Source organism: Mya arenaria, chromosome 12 (assembly GCF_026914265.1).
Source record: "Mya arenaria isolate MELC-2E11 chromosome 12, ASM2691426v1".
Lineage (NCBI taxonomy): Eukaryota > Metazoa > Mollusca > Bivalvia > Myida > Myidae > Mya > Mya arenaria.
The window spans coordinates 43,406,369-43,427,395 of NC_069133.1; the positions used below are offsets into that span (position 1 = coordinate 43,406,369).

Here is a 21,027-nt window from a genome sequence, read left to right on the forward strand (position 1 = left end):
CTTATGGGCTGTTCTTATTTGGACATGTTCCGGATCCAGTCCTTTAAGCAACCTCATGGCATAATTTCTTTTCACTTTTAAAAGAAAATCATATATAGAAACATTGCTACATGTTTTGATGACCCGGTGAATTGGAATTCTTGTCGTATTACATCTTTCACAATGCTTGGTGGAATAAATGTTTCTCGGCGACGCCTTTAAGTTGTTACTTGTCTTTGATAGATTGGGTATAGAATAACCTTCAATCTTGGTTGTGAATTACCTTCAACAATCGGTTGAGATTGACCTTGGTTTCAATAGCGGATTTAGCCGTGGTCGCATCTCACCCTTGAATCATCCGAATTTACTTTTTAGAAAAAAAATAGAAACAACATACGCTCAAAATTCACCATTTTTTCTTGGGGGAGTACCCTACCCCAATGCCAATATTTTAAAACGTTTAAGTTCGGTTCGGAAGGGGCGAATGTAAAAGATTTGTGCCCATAAGTTACTCCACCTCTAACTTTAATTCCTTGATACGCCCTGGGTTTAGAATGATCTCGACCTCTATCTCTTTGTGATAAACAATCTAAGTATATCCTTCGATTGCCGAACACTCAAACATATTTTTTGCCGACAAAGGAGGTGTAAAACAACTTCCATGTCCTTGAAACCCGCATTGAAATATAGCCTATGATAACCATTCTCGTTCACCAGAGTGAAGATGCTATGCGTACCACATCGTCAATGCGTATAAGATTTATCACGATCGAACCTCTGATGAATGAGAATGATGATAACAATGGTTTCCGTTATTCGATGGTAGCGACAATGGTACCACTGCTGACACGAGATCACGGGCGCATCTAGGATTCAACGTGCGAGGGGGCGTAACTTGGAGACGAACCCTTTTCATTTGTGCTCCTACCACAGAAACGAAAGTTATTTGGTATAAAGCTTGGCAAGACGGGGGGAGTGGGGTGGGGGAGTGCCCCAGGAATAAATAAAAACAATTTCTATTCCGAGAACGAGCAGAAGCATCCACCATCCCAAAAAGATATCCCTTTAGCAACCAACAATAATAGTGTATGCATTTGATATATGAATATAAAAAATCTAAATGCATGTTCATAAAAAATAGTTCTCACGACGTTTACATTCATATTTATTGAATGTTGCATAAGAAAATTGTTTTTTGAAAATATTACTGTCAGATACTGCTCCATACGTGACAATAAAAGTGAATAAAAGTGATGACTAAATTGTTGACCGTCAGTTAGCACACGTTTGCGTGTATTCACGAGCAGTTTAGCGGCCAGATTTTATACCAAGACTTCATTTGGTCAAATTATTTTTCAGTGTAGTCTAAGTCAATTTCGGTATTGGCACACTAGTACAAAATGAAAGTCACTGGGTCAAATGTTCATATACAATTTTCATGGTGTTTTCATCAAAAACTAAATGACACATTTCTACATTACCTATATAAGCCTGATCTGACAGAATACACACGTTAGAATATGCTTACAGTTTGGTCGGGTCGACAAATTGGTCAAATGTCAAAACAACCCTCAACGCTCTTGAAACTAGATCTTCAATCCAAACTTGATGGAACTTCGTGTGTATCTGTGAAATCTAGGTCAAGTTGGATCAAGTGTCGTGCTGTGTCCATAAATATAAGCCCTTAGTTAGACTACTATCATCGGTAAACCTCGTTTCCGCAAAACACCCTACGCTCGGGTCGGAATGACCCTATCTTACACTCTCGGCCATGGAAGATACTGATAATCTTGCACACGGGTAAAGATAAAACAAGTACCCGTATAGAACTCCTTTTATATGGTCATCACACAATAACCTCCCTTGTTGAAGATCGTCGTCTGTAGCATCATGGAAACTTTGTCTCGTGGCAATATTTAAAATCCTAATTAACTATTTATCGCTTCAAATGTCCCCATAAAAGTAATCACACTCCATTCAAGAAATAATGCTGCACTCTCCTCAGAACTATTTAAAGAACGATTTGACTATTTACGTACTCTGAATCACTGCGCGCATATCCATGACAACCACGAATTATTACATATCTATACGCATATTATTTTCACAACACATACAAGAGTTCCAGAGAAAATATACATTTTTACTTTATTTTGTTTAACTGAGGTGGGAGAAAAAGCATCTACCATAGCCGCTCGTGTAAGATAGGTTCATCCAAACCCTCGCGCAGGGTGCTCTGGGGAAACTCTTTAAACCTCGTTTCCGCAAAACACCGTACGCTCAGGTTGGGATCAACCTATCTGACACTCTCGGCCACGGAAGATACTTGTAATTTCAAATCTTCGTTAAACTTGATCAGAATGTTTGTTTCTATGAAATGTACGCCAAGTATGATTATTGTTCTGTTAGGCCAAAAACTAGGTCACAAGGTCAAATGATTAAACACGTTAAAATGCTTTTTTCACATAGATTGATAAAACTCGACCATAACGTTTAATTTTATAAAATCTAGATGAAGTTCGTTTTGGGGTAATATCGGGTCAAAATAAGGTCATTAGTCTAACACATTCTTTCAGAACTTTATGTAGACGATGATGTCCAATCAGTGGACACAAAATTTAATGCAAGCTTGAAAAAATAAAAATAAAATAAAACACAATAACAACAATTTTATTTTTGTTGTATATTTGGTATAATTGTATGAGGTTTAATATCTGTTCTCAGCAATATAGCACTGTTAATCCTGTTCGCTGTCTTTTTCATAAATCATCATTTCTTAGGGTAACATTTTGCGCCTGTAGGGGTAAAATACACCAATACCCAGCTAGATCGCATTATTCACAATGAAGCTAATGTCATAGAGCCGATTGTTCAGATCATTGTTAAAATTAACAACGCTGTTAATAACATCATTGTTAACTTTCAAATCTGTATTGCTCTGGAAGTTTCATGGGAACACTTATTATCTGCACTTTCACTAATGCACCAGTCAATTGTAACCACGCCCCCCCCCCCAGGTCCGGGGAATAGCGGGGACTTTGACTTTCGGTCCAGCCAACCCCGGGTAAAATCCCCGCCCTGCGGGAACGAACTAATGGTAAAATCCCCGCCAAATGCCCCCGCATCCCAGGGACCCAAGGTTAGGCCCATTCCCCGCTATATTTTACGCGAAGACAAAACTACGGCATTCACCCGGCACTGCGGGGCCACCTGAAAGGGAAAAAACACGGCCCTTTTCCCCGGCTGTCCCCGGTATACCCCCGGACCTGGGGGGTGGGGGGGCCTGGTTACAATTGACTGATGCATAACATGATTTGAGATAACTGCTTAGACTTTACATGTTTTATCTGAATTTATGAGCACATCATAAGCACCGTCACGTTAAAAGTTAAAAACAATGACGTTAATCACATTGACACCTTTAGCAACGTTCTGAACAATCGGGCTAATGATTAAAAAATGATGATCAGATATATATTCTTAAAGTTATCATGAAGTAAAATGACTTCTATGACGCTTATAAATAAGGTCATGTCTTAGTGGCCACTCGCCTTTTAACGGACGGTGTGATGCATGGCTCTAACGTATCGTCCGTCAATAAACTCGCACTCTTGCTTAACGACCGAGAATTACTGAGCGAGTCTTCAAGCCAGTCGACAAACCGGGGGTCAAAGTTCACCTCCCCCTCCCCCACCCTCATCTTGTGACCATTGACACGAGTGATTGAATTATGCACACTGAGATTATGAATATTTAGAGTCACCGCGTTCTGGATATTATTTTTCTTAAACTTGGTATGCGGGTTCATCCTGTCTTCCTGTAAAACATACGTTTTAACATTAGGGATTGAATCGTCCTTCATGTCCTTAAATGAGACTTCTTTACTCCAGTTCGGGTTTTCTGGGAGTCTATATGAGCATTTTATGTTTTTGTACATTTCACTATTGTCAAATAAATCCGTTTCCTTGGCTTTAATGATTTCGTTGCCGCCATGGTGGCGGTTATGGAGCGCCGACTTCAGTATCCGCACGTGCTCGTCGCTGGAGAGCGGACGGCCGGCCAGCGGCTCCCCGCGCTCATCAACCGCCGGCCCCGGGGGCAAAGGCGTCAAAGGTGACACTGTGTCACCGAAAGTCGGACGCGCAGTATGTATGACGTAATCGTCTGCCGTAGACTCATTCGGCTGTATAAACTTATCTTGTTTTAGTTTTATTCTGCGTCGGAATATTTTCAGAGACGCCTGCAACGAGTTTTGGCGTTTCTCACTTTCAGTGCATAAATCTCTGTATTCAACGAGCCCTTTTAATCCCTCCTTTTTGAGAGCTATTGCATTGCCCCTAACCTCATAGGAACTACTGACGTCAGTTTTGACGGTGTGTTTGAAACCGTTCGTAGGCCCGGGACTGACCGCGCGAATATTCACAAGCGGAATTTTAGTGTCTCCGATCGTGTGTTCATCCATTCGGAATCTCACAAGTTTCGGTTTTGCCAAAGGAGGTTTTGTATCGACGCTTTTATCCATGGTGGTTTTAGTCCGTCGAATTGAGTTCTGTAGCACTTCCTGTTTATTTGCACGAATCATCGTGCTTTCCTCGTGGGCTTTTAACTCTAAAGGATCGGCCTTGACCTTCCTTGGCGTTCGACGTAGGGGCCGCTCGATTTGGCTACTTAAATGCAACGCAGTGTCAAAGGTCACGCTCGAACTCTTCACACACTTTGGGATATCACGGTAAGTAATATTATGGTCAGTGCTATCGCGGAAAAAGATTTCCCGCGGGCTCCTTTTGTCGTCTGGTTTAAAGTCGTTTTTAACCGCGAGACCGACTATTTGTCGTCTGAGAGTTTCCTTGTCGATTGGTGACGTCACACCGGAAGTAGATACGGACCCAGTACATGCGGTGGATGCATTGGGCATCTTACCCGGAGCCGCCCTGCAAATATAAAACAGGGTTGTTAAAACAAGTTTCATGCTGAACTTATCAGGGGTAAACACATAGATTGACGATAGAGGCACAATATTTTGATATTCGCCCTTTCCTTAGAACCGATATTTGAACGGTTTAAACTGTTCAAGGGGGTGGGGGTGGGAGGGGTACTCCCCCAAAAAAGTTCAACAAACTCACTTTAGTCCGAAATAGTGCATTTTGAGCGTAGAGTTTTTTCTCCGATAATATCGGCGATATTGACATATAAAGTAAACTTGGAAGATTGTAGGGAATGGAGGGCGTGTTGCTACCCCCCCCCCCCCTTCCCCGTCGGCTAGTACTAAACTTGCATTTCATCGACTGGTAAATGCGTGAACAATCGTTTGAAGGGATGAACTCCTGCTTTGGGGTCAGAGGACCTGTAAAATAGGCCTTTCTAGCATTCGGAACTCCTCGGCCATTTGTCATCGAAAACAACCTCGGAGGATTTCATATTTTATAATAGTCTCGTCAATCTCGGGGTATTGAACAATCAAAGACACGTTTATCGATATTGAAACCATCTGCGGTCATCAAAGATTAGTGGAGCAACGTATAACAATGACAGTACGTGCTAACTGCAGACGACTAATATTTTTTTTTATTACATTTGTCTTTAAGAAAATATCGATAGTTGTTAACTTAAAAGTTGCAAAAAAAAGTATTACAAGGTACGCTAGGCCACACACAATAAATCATTTGTTTATCGTTTCCCTACCCATATGTTCAGCAGTTGATTGGTATGTATTTTATTATGTTTTTTTTTTACTTCATAAAGAAAACAAAACAAGAAATGAAACAATATAATAGTTGACCACAGGTGAGGCTTATAAAAACATTAAGGTCTCGTGTACTTTTTTTCGGAACACCTCAATCATTTTTCATCGAAAACAACCTCGGGTGAATGCCGGTTTATCAGAAGAAGTAGTTCGTTTAAATTTTAAATAATAATATTTAATAAATATACTGTTTTAACGTGTATTTTCTATGTCTAAATTTGAATTGATTGTCGGTGAAGTGTGTTATTGCACAAAATATAAGATTCTCAAGAGTAAAGTCAATAAGTTTAACTGCTAAATTGAAAATAGTACGCGATCTACTTACAGCGTAGTTATATGTTACGATTTCTGATTTTGTAAATCGTCCATATACATCCGAGATTAAGCATTTTATTGCATATTTCAATCGTTTGAGTAAAACGTTGCTTTAAAGGCCTAGTTTAAGGAATGTTTGGCATGATAATCTCCTGCTGTGCATCTCCTGCTAATTGCACTGGTGTCACAGTAGTGGCCAATTTCCTGTGTATTCGTTTATTGCCTCAGGGCCATTTAGGGTCCATTTCTATAATAAAACCTCTATAACTGCACAGCAGGAATCAAGGCAAGTAGATTAAGATCAATACACAGAGGTTATGTACTGTAGACAAATTTGGGAGGGGGTGTCACTTGTAGAAGGCTTAAACCAGGCCTTAAAGATTGGCAGAGATAGAAGTATAATACTTCGCAAAAGTTTAATGTTAATTGTAGTACCGTTCTCTAGTTGTTGTCCGTCGGTTTGTTTTAAAGAATCCCTAGTCATAAACCTTATGGAAGGGAATATCCGCCAGGACATGCATGCTGCTAAATGACAATTGCATATTGCCTTGTGTTATTTGATGTATGTGAATCACATATTCTTGCGTGTAAATGGCAAATGCATCCATTCTGTGCCATCTTAAAATGTTAATGCGAACAAGTTCTTATTGCTTTGTACGTTTTACTTTGTGAAATTGATTAAATCGTTCCTCCATTATTCAATACTGACACATGCATGTTAACATTTAGTTGTTGCCCGTTGTTGTTGTTGTTTTGTATATAGGTCCCTGTTGTAGGTTTCATTCATAAATCTGTCAAATGGATTCTTACTTTTGCTATCTATACTTGCTCTCTGTGCTCTTTGATATGCTGGATGTATATTTATTAGATATCAAGTAATAGTAGTTTAGGCATTAAACGATTGAAAGTTATGCAAGGCGAAAACAATACTAAGTAAGCACTAAGCAACATGAAGTTAATCAAATGAGCCTTTACCATTTGTAATATGTAATTCATATAACGCTGGGAACCAGAATTTCCGGCAGTTTCCGTAAAATCGATGAACCATGCACGGTGTCTTAGAAAAAAAATACCAGACGGATTCGACCACAACCAAACAACAAACCGAAAACACCAAACCGAAAACAATCAAAAATCAGTATTTAGGTAAGCGCATTTGGCAAAATTCATGCAATTTAATTGTGCCAATAATGTTAAAACCTAGTCAGGAAGAGAAATATGTTCAGTATCAATAACACTATCATAAAACACTGTGAACATTTCGGAATAGGACCCCAATTCGGACAGTTGAGAGTTTTCGTAAATAACTAGAGACAGTGTGGATTTAAGTAAACGACAGAGTGTATTTTGGCAGATGCTTGTTTACATAATTAGGTCAAAGATTTCTGTGTACCACACATGTGATGAGGGTAGAAAATACAGAAGTTGGAAATTCAAGACATTGTTCTGTTTGTGCCCGAGTACAAAGAATTTTGGAAGAACGGTATCACATATTTTTGTAATTATATTTGTTATTTATGCACCAGTCAATTGAAACAACGCCCCCCAGGTCCGGGGGGATAGCCGGGGAAAAGGGCCGTGTTTTTACTTCCAGGTGCCCCCGCAGGGCCAGGTGACCGCGGTGGTTTTATCATAGCGCCAAATTTAGTGGAGATTGGGCCTTATATAGAGTCTCTGGGGTGCGGGGGGCATTTGGCCGGGGTTTAACCATCAGTTCGTCCCCGCAGGGCGGGGATTTTACCCGGGATTTGCTGGACCGAAAGTCAAAGTCCCGGCTATTCCCCGGACCTGGGGGGGGGGGGGGGGCGTGGTTACAATTGACTGGTGCATAATATTACCAAATTAAGCCATTGATGCAAATAATCTGTTCAGTAGAGCATAGCCATACATGATACACTGACAGGTTATGCACCAGTCAATTGTAACCACGGCCCCCCAGGTCCAGGGGTATACCAGGGATAACCGGGGAAATGGGCCTTGTTTTTACCTTTCGGGTGGCCCAACAGTGCCGGGTGAATGCGGTAGATTTGTCTTCGCTTTAAATATAACCGGAAATGGGCCTTACCTAGGGTCCCTGGGGTTCTGGGGCATTTGTCGGGGAATTAACCATCTGTTCGTACCCGCAGGGCAGGGATTTTAGCCTTGGTTAACTGGACCGAAAGTCTAAGTCCCCGCTATTCCCCGGACCTGGGGGGGGGGGGTTACAATTGACTGGTGCATAATATTATTTTATTTTATAATAATTTTTATTATTCAGTCAGTAACAAGAATAACAACAAGCAGTTGAATATTCTATGTTTTGCAAGAAATTTTCTTTCAAAAAACTGAGAAAACTAAATTGTTACACGGTATGAAGTAAACCGTAACATGTCTTATAAACCTCTTTCAAACCATTAACATGAGAAGTTGAGAACCAATCCTTTAGTAGTTAAATTACAAAGAAAATTTGAAATAAGGTCTGTAGTGACTTACTGCCTTGTTTAGAATCTGACTAAATAAATTAGCATATAGTAACACCTCTACATTTCAACATTAACTAGAATTAACCAGAAAAAGAAAATAAGTCAGTAGCGACTACATCCCTTGTTTCCATAATCGATTGTTCTAATTTCACTATCGATTGTTGCCGACGTAGGTCTTTCTGATCAATTGTCGATTATAATCAATCATCGACACAACACTAATCTCTATACTGGTGATCATAGCTGGGGGGGCACGTTCTAAAGCACTGTAGATGACATATGACCATTTTTACTGATGTTCATAGTTGACATACACATTTTAAGGTGCTGCTGTTAGACAACTGACCGTCTATTTCTATACTGGTGACCATTGCTAGGGGATATGTTTTAAAGTGACCTGCTCATGATTTGTCAAATGCACTTTTTTTAAATTAATTCCGAAATAAAGAGTGGCAAATCATAAGGAGTGTTAAAACAAAATTACCAAAAGCTGGAACCTTCAGAAAATGTTGATATTTGCTCCAATATCATTTTGATGAACACAATTTTAAATGCATTAGTCATGTTATCACATGATATTATGAATGTTTCCTTAACAGGTCAACATATCCACCATTTTTGTTAAAGTCCTGGTGGTTTTGTGGACTAGCCGGCTGTTTTCTACTGTTTTCTTGGTTTTACCAGCGTGGTTTCGAACCCCACTAAAACCGAAATACTGTTTTAAGCACTGTATTTTTTTCTGCAATTTTTATATCATAAAACAATGATAAAGTAAGTGTTTTCAGATGCAATACCAGGAAAACTAATTTTTGGTCCAAAAACATAAGCGATTCACTTTAATTAAAGGACTACATCTAGAAAACTTGGTATATATATATGCCTTCATATGAATAGTTATGGTGATGACACCTGATGTGAAGTTCTAAATCTTAAACAATGCAGTTTATCAACTGAATACCTGGAATCATTGACCTAAGATTGGATTTTGGATTCAAAAGTTATGTTAAGTTTGATTCAGTTGAAAAAACTATGAAATTAAAATAATGTTGCTTGATTTTGAAGTCTACAGATAATACACAGGATTTATTGAAGAAATATGGTTAGAATCAGTAAAGACTTGAAAGAAAGTCTTAATTAACTGGTTGTGTAAAGAAACAGATAACTTTTAATTTAGTGAAAAAACATAAAAATGGGATTACATGTAGAGAAAACGTCAGAAAACCATTGGATTAAGAAAGAGATCTACAAGAATAGGTTGGATTATGTGAAGAAAACTACTAAATCAACAATTGGATTAACCTGAGATATTACAAGAACATCAAATTAAGAAGATGATCTACAAAAATAGATTGGATTATATGAAGAAACTACTAGATCAACAAAATTGGATTCACCTGAGGAATTACAAGAAACTATATGATGAAAGTCTTTTTACTGTGCTTTAAAAAAATGTTCAACGGAAATGGGCCAAAATTAAAGAGAATATTGAAATTATATGAAGAAACTACTAGATAAACAGAATTGGATTCACCTTAAGGAATTACAAGAAACTATATGATGAAGGTCTTTTTTTTCTGTGCTTTGAAAAAAGTTCATCTGAAATGGGCCAAAGTTGAAGAGAAGATTGAAATAATATGAAAGAATTGTGTGGATTTTTGATGACATGATTGAGTCTGTGACAAAAAACACTTCCATTGTAGGTAGTTTTCTATGCTTGGTGAAATTAAGAAATAGTTTTTCATACAAGTATGGTTACTTATCTGCATGGAAATATCAACATAAAGTGGAACTAATGTGAATTGTGTCACCAATTAATTCTTCTGAAAGTACACAGTAACTATTATACACTTCTGTTTGCAAATCACGTTAGATCTAGGATCTGAAGCATTGATTGATCTTGGCGTCTGTTCAGGCTTAAACCACCAAGTGAATTTCCTTTAAAGTCAGCTATGGCTTATCATTCAACTTCATACATCGAAAAAACACTAACTTTTACTATTACACCATCAGTAATTTGACCTGTTGTTTAACTAATCACAGAACTTTCCCTTGAAAAAGCGGGCTCCTTACCACACAAACCATCCATGTACAGTTTGCATTGATCTCCCCTCGACCAGCCTATTGGATCGTAGTCTTAAAGTATGCTTGCACAACTGCATCGTTACAAAAGGATATCTTTGAAGAGGTGATAATGACTACCTGGGGTATCTTTGAGAGGTGACCATGACTACCTGGGGTATATTTGAAAAGTGATCATGACTACCTGGGGTATCTATGAAGAGGTGACCATGACTACCTGGGGTATCTATGAAGAGGTGACCATGACTACCTGGGGTATCTATGAAGAGGTGACCATGACTACCTGGGGTATCTTTGAGAGGTGAACATGACTACCTGGGGTATCTATGAAGAGGTGACCATGATTACCTGGGGTATCTATGAAGAGGTGACCATGACTACCTGGGGTATCTTTGAGAGGTGACCATGACTACCTGGGGTATCTATGAAGAGGTGACCATGACTACCTGGGGTATCTTTGAGAGGTGACCATGACTACCTGGGGTATCTATGAAGAGGTGACCATGACTACCTGGGGTATCTTTGAGAGGTGAACATGACTACCTGGGGTATCTATGAAGAGGTGACCATGATTACCTGGGGTATCTATGAAGAGGTGACCATGACTACCTGGGGTATCTTTGAGAGGTGACCATGACTACCTGGGGTATCTATGAAGAGGTGACCATGACTACATGGGGTATCTATGAAGAGGTGACCATGACTACCTGGGGTCTCTTTGAAGAGGTGATCATGACTACCTGGGATATCTATGAAGAGGTGATAATGACTACCTGGGGTATCTATAAAGAGTTGATCATGACTACCTGGGATATCTATGGTGAGTTGATCATGACTACCTGGGATATCTATTAAGAGTTGATCATGACTTCCTGGGGTATCTATGAAGAGTTGATCATGACTATCTGGGGTTTCTATGAAAATGTAATCATGACTACCTGTGGTATCTATAAAGAGATGATTGTGACTACCTGAGGTATCTTTGAAGAGTTGATCATGACTACCTGAGATATCTTTGAAGATTATAGAGTGTACATGTAGTGTGATGGTCCTGAACAACTGTGTAACAGGTATTGGAGTTTTAAGTGAAAATGCCAACTTGCCCCAAACCTTGAACTGGACACCAACAGCCTCCTTATTCTTCAAATGGTCAAGCTTGTTAACATGGTTAAAATTTTACATGTTCACTAAAAAACACGTTTTTTGGGGGAAATTAAGAAAACAAATACCGGTACACACTACAGCAAAAAAGTGTAGGTCCAGCAGAAAAAATAGTGATCAGTCAGGTTTGTGGAAACAAACAAAAAAACATTTCGCCTTAGCTGTACACTGGGCTTTTTTAAAAGTCAGTCAAATATGACTGCATTTTAACCTTTTATTGTTCATTTAACTAATTAAGACAATTATCTGTCAGTATGTGCAAAGATCTTACATAAATTTATTAAAATAATTTGGTTAAAAAGCAATGACTGTAATATTGACTTTTGACCATAAAGAATGTTTTACTATTAATTTATACCAGTGATTTCCTGATATTAAATACTAGTACAAGCAGGAATTGATATAAGAGGGGATGACTAAGGGCGCAACCTTTTGACACATGCCTCTCCCTCAGAGATGAAAATTACACAGTTTTAAATGTTTGCAGTGAGGCTCAGGGTGATTTTAAACAATTCATGTGCATGGTGCATATTTAGCCTATTTTATAACCTTTTTACAATATTGACATAATAAGCAAGTTGAATAAATTACACAGATTTAATAACATGTAAATGCAAAACTTTTTATATAATTATACAAAAACATTGACTCTGAAACATAACATATCATATAGTCTTTGTTTTAAGCTGCTCTCTCACAGCCGGATCAACTGATTTGACATCTTAATTGTCTTGGAATGAGGTATTTTTTGCTAGATGTCTAGAAAACAGTGATATATATGACTGCTGTCAAAAGATCAGATAGTTTTTTCTTAAATTTCCAATAACATGGGTGAATGCAAAAAGGTTCCAAGTGACATTAAATAAAGAAGCAGATAGAACCTTTTTGCTTTCACCCCCTTGAATTAATAATTTATGTTTTATGGCTACAAAAGTTACCTATAGACGCTTTAAGAAAATTAAAATTTTCAGCAGTTTTTCACACAATTGAGATCTGTTCTATTGTTTAATCTTAAATGAAGGATGCTTCTGAGACAAAACATGCAAAATAATGAAACAAGATAAGATCAACAATGACCCTAATTTGTGAAGGTCAAGTTTCTGACACAAAGCGTAATAGTATTTACAGTTACATCCACAAATAATGATTTGCAATGCTAATAAGCTCTTGCTGAATTTCAGCAGGACCCTGTTACATATGTGTTGGACTGATATATCAATCACTAAATATCAATGGTATAAGGTCAAATAAATTAAGAGTCATTGTGCAGAATAATTACTCTTTGCCATGACCGTGATGGCCAACAAACTTCAAAAACAATACTGGTCATGTTCTGGTCAAAGATAACCTACCATTAATCTTTCATGGTCTGAGGTCAACCTACAAAATGTATTTTCAAGATATTTACAAAAATAAAATGTGTCTGTTTGCAAACATATGCTAGTGTATATGCCCATTGTTTTTTTACAATAGTGGCAAAATACATATAAAATACATTTAAGGTCAATAAATCAATAACACAAAGCAGCCCAGTTTTTTTAAATAACAGATTCTCTGCAAGCCAAGCTAAGGTAATTCCATCCAAAGAGCATGCAAACTGTCAACAGCCTGTTGAAGAGATTTTCCTGAGGAACAATCCTGGGGATTCATTCACTTCATTCTGTCAGAGTAGAGATGTTTCAATCTGACAGCCTGCAATTTAAATGTACATGTACTCATTTGAAAACTGTTCATATTCGCAATGACTTTTTTGTAAAAAAAAATCCATTAAGTGATGTTACATCAAATGTTACCCATATACAATTAAATCATTAAACAGTAATTTTACAGGTATGAAGCTATGGCGTTTACAGCATTTAAAATAAAACACATTTATGAAACAAATGATATAATTTACTTTGTCTGTATATAATTATTTATTAACTAATATGTTTTAAACAGGTTATTATTTTTAGTTTTAAATACAGAAATGTTGATGCTGAGGTCTTGGAAAGTTTATTCTTACACAAGGAAGAGGTGCAAAATGTATGTGGATGTCATTCTGTTGATGTTGTCATGGCTGCCACTGAGATCCTGGACTCAACAGCGTGGTCAAGTGTTGATCCAAGCAGCGATATATCTGCCATCGCTGTGGAAGGCTCTGGATAAAGGACGGCAAAGGTCCATGACCAGCTCCTAATAGCAAATTTAATTATAATAAATAGTATGAGATGCATTGTTTATTTAACATGTACATGGGTATATAATTTAACACTACATAATAATGCACCAGTTAATTGTAACCACGGGCCCCCAGGCCCGTGGGTATACCGGGGATAGCCGGGGAAATGGGCCGTGTTTTTACCTTTCAGGTGGCCCCGCAGTGCCGGGTGACTGCGGTGGTTTTGTCTTCCCGCCAAATATAGTGGGTAATGGGCCTTTCCTAGGGTCCCTTGGGTGCGGTGGCATTTGGCGGGGGTTTCACGAGCAGTTTGTCCCTGCAGGGTGAGGACTTTGCTGAGCTTGGCTGGACCGAAAGTCAAAGTCCCTGCTATTCCCCGGACCATGGGGGTGGGGGCGTGGTTGCAATTGACTGGTGCATAATCAACACACATATCCAACTTTCAAGAACCAGTTGACCAAACAGCATATGAGATGACTAGGGTACGAACTGACTAAGTCTAAGGTAAGAGTAGTACTACTCATTAAACGTCACATATTGATTTCTATCATTTTTTTATTTTATATAATGTGTTCCGTATGCAAACAGAAAATGTCAATACGAAATAGGCATCGAAAAGGCTTTTAAAGCTTGTAAAATTACCTTTGCCGACAGGATATATCCCTGTCAGTCAGTAGTAGTGTATGTTCTGTAATTTCAATCGAACGATCTATTCGTTTGTTGATAATAACTCATTTGAAGACAAAACTTCCCGCATCATCATTTCCAACGAAAACAACACAAGTACGGAAGTAGACGGGTAAGTTTGGACTCTCTCACCGTTTAACCCACGGAAACTGCCGAACACCTGAATTTGCTGTCGAGAGTGGTCTCCCGTATATAGTAATTTGCGCTAGAATTTGACATTTTTATTGGTTCCCTGTAATGTTATGATGCACTTACCAGAATAAAATTTTCGTTGTACTGCAAATTTACATATTTATTACTGCCGTGTGTGTTGGTTTATTTTTTTTTCAGGGAAACTGTTCTATAAAAAAGAACAAAATGGCTGCAAACATGAATAATGTAAATTCCAAAAGGCAGTAACAATCAAGTTAAGAATTACGAAAGATCCACAAGGAAGTTAATTGCTCGTTACATTCAGTAGGCGCGAAGAAAAACATAGAATGCAGTTATGAATAGTATAAATAAACATTTCAATATTGCAGTAAGCAAACAAAAAGGTTGAACGCACTTGTGAATATCATGCAAGAATTAATGATATTCATGAAAGTATTGTTTCCTTAACAATAAGAAGCAAGAAAGATGAATTACTTGTATATCAAATGTAAGAAACTAAAATGCAGTTGTCATGTTGTAGAACGCATAAACAAGTTAATAACATCACAATGTCATTTAGCAGTATGAATGTCCTGGCGGATATTCCCTTCCATAAAACCTATCCTTACGCGAATATCTATGCATGTCGACCATGCCAATATTGTTTTAGTATCATTTGAAAGGCTTTGAGTTGTACCGAAGGAATATTTTTTTTTTTAAATATACCGAGCAATATATTACAAACCAGCATTTTCGCGTTCAAAGATTGCAAATAGGTCATTTCAAGCCCCATAGGCAGAAAATATACAACCTGCAATTACTTTGTCCCTTATATATGTCGTTAGGTTTACATATAAGTAATCAGAAAGTAATACCATTTCAAGTAATAACAAAAATGCATGTGGTCAACGGGCATCCAAAATTATTATATTGCCCATAGCTTGATGAATTGACGAGCTTACTTGTACAGCAGATACCTTAAATTACCACGCCGTCGTTTGGCACTACACATATTCAGTGCCGATATACTTCTTAGTAAATATACCAAACCGATTAGTACAAATTTCGAAATGACCCAATCGGAAATGGCCGTAGAAGTGTTAACTAGAGATACGAGCCAAATTAACCACGCTCGATAATTGTCATCAATCTAGCACGGTCACACAGGACCCCCCCCCCCATTTACCGTTCCTCATGGAAGACAATTAGTATTTGTTTAGTGATGCGGCGGTAAATCGAACCTGCGACCCCAGGATTGACAGATAAGTGTGTTATGCACCAGTCAATTGTAACCACGCCCCCCCCCCCAGGTCCGGGAAATAGCGGGGACTTTTACTTTGGGTCCAGCCAACCCCGGCTAAACTCCCTGCCCTGCGGGGACAAACAGATGGTAAAATCCCCGCCAAATGCCCCCGCATCCCAGGGACCCTAGGTAAGGCCCATTCCCCTCTATATCTAAAGCGAAGACAAAACCACCGCATTCACCCGGCACTGCGGGGCCACCTGAAAGGTAAAAACACGGCCCATTTCCCCGGCTACCCCCGGACCTGGGGGGGGGGGGGCGTGGTTACAATTGACTGGTGCATTACCATTAGACCACAGATCCGCCACGTCTTCGATCATTCCGGAGATAACCGACTTTTAAGGCAGGTAACAATGAGTAGGTACTGTAAATGGTGTAAATGCAAATGGTGTAATTTGCCGTATATGTCGGCTATCTTCGATCAATCCGAAGATAGCCGACTTATACCGTGCAAACTACACCAATTCGGAAGTGCCTACTCATTGTGACATGCCTTTTTTCTTTAATTAACACATAACCGTGAATCCAAGCATGGTTATACCATATCAGACCATTTGTACCTTTCGATAGTAACAGATTTTGAAGTTGAATGATTTGTGATTTTAAACTCAGACTGAACGTGCTGGATCTACTTTTTTGGCATTTTCCCCACAATGTTTGCACAATGTTCAACTAATTTGATTTTTCTAGTAAGAAACGTAACTTTGCTTCTAACGTTGTTTAATGCTAAATATACAAGTGGAGCTTCCCCCCCATATACGGTGTTTTGGGTCTTGAAGCACTAAAAATAAGTGTTAATTTGCTTGCCAATTGGCAATTGTCTATAGATTAAATAGATAATTTATTTAGTAGTCTGTAACCCATAACGATTTATGGTGGTGTGCAACCTGACCTTGTTTCGTGCCAAGGATAGCGTGGAGAGGACAGTTTTCCAGCTTGAGCCGGAGGCTTTACTGACAGTGGATTCACCGTCATATCTTGCGACCGCTTGTTCGATGGATTCTCTGCTGGATTATGTTGTTTCTTTTTCTCTAAAACAGGCCCCTAATTATACGCACTCACAACTTTTAGATTCGAGATAAGGGGTCAATATCATCTCGAATAAGCGTTTATTTGAATATCAGCACAAATCCGTAAAAGATCCAGAAATAAATTATATATCCATATCTTTGTACTTTTAAGATCCTGTTTACAGACCCCAAATTTAACAATTAGTCACGGGGTAGAAACTTAAACTTTGCAACTAATACACTGTAATAATAATATTGTTTGTTTTAAATATTATCCACACAATGAAAGCGGCCTGTCCGTTCGGCAACATTTTACGGAAACTTTCTTTCCACCATCACTGTTTTAATATTTCACAAAATCCAAATTTTGAAGAACTTCTGACCATTTTTGTTTATCCAAGATACCAATGAATAAAAATAGACTACGAAATAACGTAGTATTATAATTATTAAGACAACTGTTTCACGGCAATTTAAAGTGCATGTCGGATTTTAAATCTCGACCAATTTACACAAAATTAATCCTGAACATAGTCTTGTGAGTTGCCAAGCCGTTCACTCTACAAAGCCTTTGGAAAATCAATTTAAATTTATTTTCGAGCTTTAATGTTAAGTGCTGTTTTCAAAAGGTAGAGATTTATTTTGATATTAAAGCACATAGCTGACTGAGTTTACGTTGAATCGTTGGCGAAATACTGGAAACTCCTTAAGAATTGATATGAAGAGGTCTCAAGTATTACAATCAAACTATTTAATATTTTGAAATCTATAATGTGTCATTTGATATCGCATTTGGTAACAATACACTGATTGTAAACTTGATAATAAATTTATATACAAAATCAAGGACTATTGAAAATTGTTTTAAAAGAAAGTCGGGGGTCTTACAAAATGTTTAATAATATGCATGTAACGAATTTAATGATGGTAGAATCAATATATATATTTTATTGCAAGCTGTCGATTGGTAAAAACGAGTTTTGATAGCCGGTACAACCGAAAAGCGTCCTTCGAATAAGTAAATAAATGAAATAATAAATGGTATTGCACCAGTCAATTGTAACCACGCCCCCAGGGTCCGGGGAATAGCAAGGACTTTGACTTTCGGTCCAGCCAAGCCCGGGTAAGATCCCCGTCCTGCAGGGACAAACTGCTGGTAAAATCCCCGCCAAATGCCCCGCACCCCAGGGACTCTAAGGTAGGCACATTCCCGGCCAAGGTAAAAGGTAAAAACACGGCCCATTTTTCCCCGGCTATCCCCGGTATACCCCCAGACTTTGGGGGAGGGGGGGGGGAGAGGGCGTGCGTGGTTACAATTGACTGGTGCATAAAATAAACATTTAAAATGTTCAATGAACCATCATCATCTTCATCACCACCACCACCACCACCACCACCACCACCACCACCACCATCATCATCATCATCATCATCATCATCATCATCATCATCATCATCATCATCATCATCATCATCATCATCATCATCATCATCATCATCATCATCATCACTCATCATCACTCATCATCATCACTCATCATAATCATCATCAAAAACAACAACAACAACAACAACATCATCATCATCACCACCACCACCACCACCACCACCACCAACAACAACAACAACACATCCGTCATCATTATCATTGATGAAGACTTATAATATTCGAGTCATTTTCCTGGTTAATGTCCTTTCTTTAGTGGCTAAGAGTTCTTTCCTTTGGTAGGGCACGAACCCACGACCTCATGGGTGTAAATTGACCATGACCACATACTTGTTTTAAATCATTCCAATGCGAACACGAAGTAGCAAACATTCATTTGCTTTGTTGAATTCACAAATGATACCACAAAATCAACAAAGTACGTCTCCCACTTAACGCAGATTCATTCGTTATTGATTTACAAGCGATTGGTACGCCTTGGTTATTCTATTTCAATGGAAGGGTTATCATTTTTTTTAAAACATAAAATGCTACAGCTATGTGAAGTTAGCTAAACTAAATATACGACATTGGACATCGGGCATTAAAAGATGAAAGTTGTGCTGGCACGACATTAGCCATTCGATAATGAAAATCGTACTAGCACGACATTGGCCATTGGTCATTTAAAAACAAATGTCTTGCCGGCACGACATTGGAAACTGGAAATTCAAAAATGAATCCGTTTTGCAATGACGTGCCAGCACGACATTCACTTTTGAAAGAAAGTTTTTCATCGACTGCTTTATCATACTTGTTATGCTGAATAGATACTCGAATGCAGAATCATGGCAGATAACCAAACATTCGAGTTCAAAAACATATTTAAGTTAAACAACTAAACACGCTTCACAATAAAAATAAGTCGGTAATGAGGGATCATTCCATTTCAATGGTTATGCTGGCGATACATTGAATGAACTTATCAACCTGTATTGTAATGAAAATAGAATATAATACTCTGTTATTACCGTTCATCAACCGTTCACCAGTCGAATATGTAGAATTAAAAACATTTCGGCACTTTGTTTTTGCTATGTGTTTATAAATAAATTACAAAAATGCTCTCAATCCGGTCCGCGCGTTTTTTTGTTTTGTTTTTGTCCTGTAATTCGTATTTCAGCGTATAATTTACACATCAGATAATATTGAACAGGTCATCACTCAAATAGTTGTCACTATAGATAGTTGAGCGGCGCATTCACTATACTACTTATCTTGTCAATTTTACACACTTACAAACCTGTCCAAGTTGAATATTTGCATGTTTGGTGAAGACACGGAAATACATGAAATATCACTTAGTGAACAGAATGACATGATAAACATTCAACTATGACATTGATTTTGATACCCACCGCCTTTATAGTATTGTGTTCAGACATATTAGTATCTACACCAATAGGAGAAAAATAATTTAGATATGTTTTCTTATGAATAACCCCAGGTACAATTTATACATTGTTTTGATGCTATTAAAGATATCCGATGTACAGTTTAAATTATGTGAAAAGCTTTTTATCCCTTTTTAAAAACTTAATAAGTAAGGTAGCTACCTTTACGCGAGTACGCGGCTGAATCCACATGAATCTGACAAAAATATCGGCCAAAGTTGCAGCATGCGTACTTGACTACAAGATCATTCAACTGTCCATTTTCCAGTACTTTTAAAGCACCCCAAAACGCCCATAATGCACCAGATTTCACGATGGTTTTCAAAATTTTCCGAGGGGGTATGCCCCAGAACCCGCCTAGCACAATTATAAATCCACATGAATAGAGGGCTAGCTACACCCCTGAAGTTAAAAGTCGGAACGCTAAGGTTAATTTCTTTGTAGTAAATGGCTATGCTTAAATTCGTTTCCAGGAGAGGATCAAGGAATTGACGTTACAGGGTGTGAAGCTAAGGGGCGTAACCTTTTGACCTGCACCCCTCCTTCAGAACCGATATTTTTATGGTTGAAGTGATGGCAGGGTGGTGGGGGTTGGGGTTACTTTCCCTAGAAATTGTTCACATTGTTTAGTCCGAAACGGTGCATTTTGAGCGTATTTTATTACTTGTGTGTCCTATGTTGAAAAGGGTAAACTTGGACGATTTTAAGGTAAACACCAGGTGCGACCCCCCCCCCCCCCCCGATCCACTAGTGGTTCCAGTGTACAATGAGTACTTTATAGCGAATATAATAATACCTTGCTTTACTCAAGATTTAATTAAGTATTAAAAGGCATTAATCTTAAACCAGTAGATAAGGTTAACTGTTTCATTTCATCTTTGTGTATATACCATGCACTTGTTGCCACGGTTACCTCCTATATTTTACAAGTTAACTCATATGTTCATGGTTGGGGCTTGGGTATACTAAAACTTGAAACTAGTGAATTGTGCACGAATGCCTGATGACTCCATATTATTTTGGAGTCATGGAAAGGGTTAATGTGTAGACGAACGGCATATTTAAAATAACATAATGGCACTAAAAATACGAACGAGCTTTTTTGGCCTTAAAAC

The 21,027-nt window shown here is 38.3% G+C and overlaps 1 protein-coding gene and 1 long non-coding RNA gene across 3 annotated transcripts; both read right to left on the bottom strand.

Moving 5' to 3' along the window:
• Positions 1-2,685: 2,685 nt before the first annotated feature.
• LOC128210177 (uncharacterized) lies at positions 2,686-17,713 on the bottom strand. 2 transcript variants are annotated; one of them, XM_052914354.1, is made up of 2 exons: positions 16,915-17,713; positions 2,686-4,910 (listed from the first exon to the last, which is right to left on the bottom strand). In XM_052914354.1, exons 1-2 carry the CDS (start codon positions 16,995-16,997, stop codon positions 3,509-3,511), a joined length of 1,485 nt encoding a protein of 494 aa, XP_052770314.1. In that variant the 5' UTR covers positions 16,998-17,713; the 3' UTR covers positions 2,686-3,508. The 2 variants fall into 2 exon arrangements, with proteins under 2 accessions (XP_052770314.1, XP_052770315.1); XM_052914355.1 differs by lacking the exon at positions 16,915-17,713 and adding an exon at positions 14,843-14,976.
• Positions 12,260-14,823, bottom strand: LOC128210178 (uncharacterized). Its single transcript, XR_008257110.1, has 3 exons — positions 14,543-14,823; positions 13,745-13,914; positions 12,260-13,431 (listed from the first exon to the last, which is right to left on the bottom strand). It is a non-coding gene; the product is annotated as an uncharacterized LOC128210178 (long non-coding RNA).
• Positions 17,714-21,027: the final 3,314 nt, after the last annotated feature.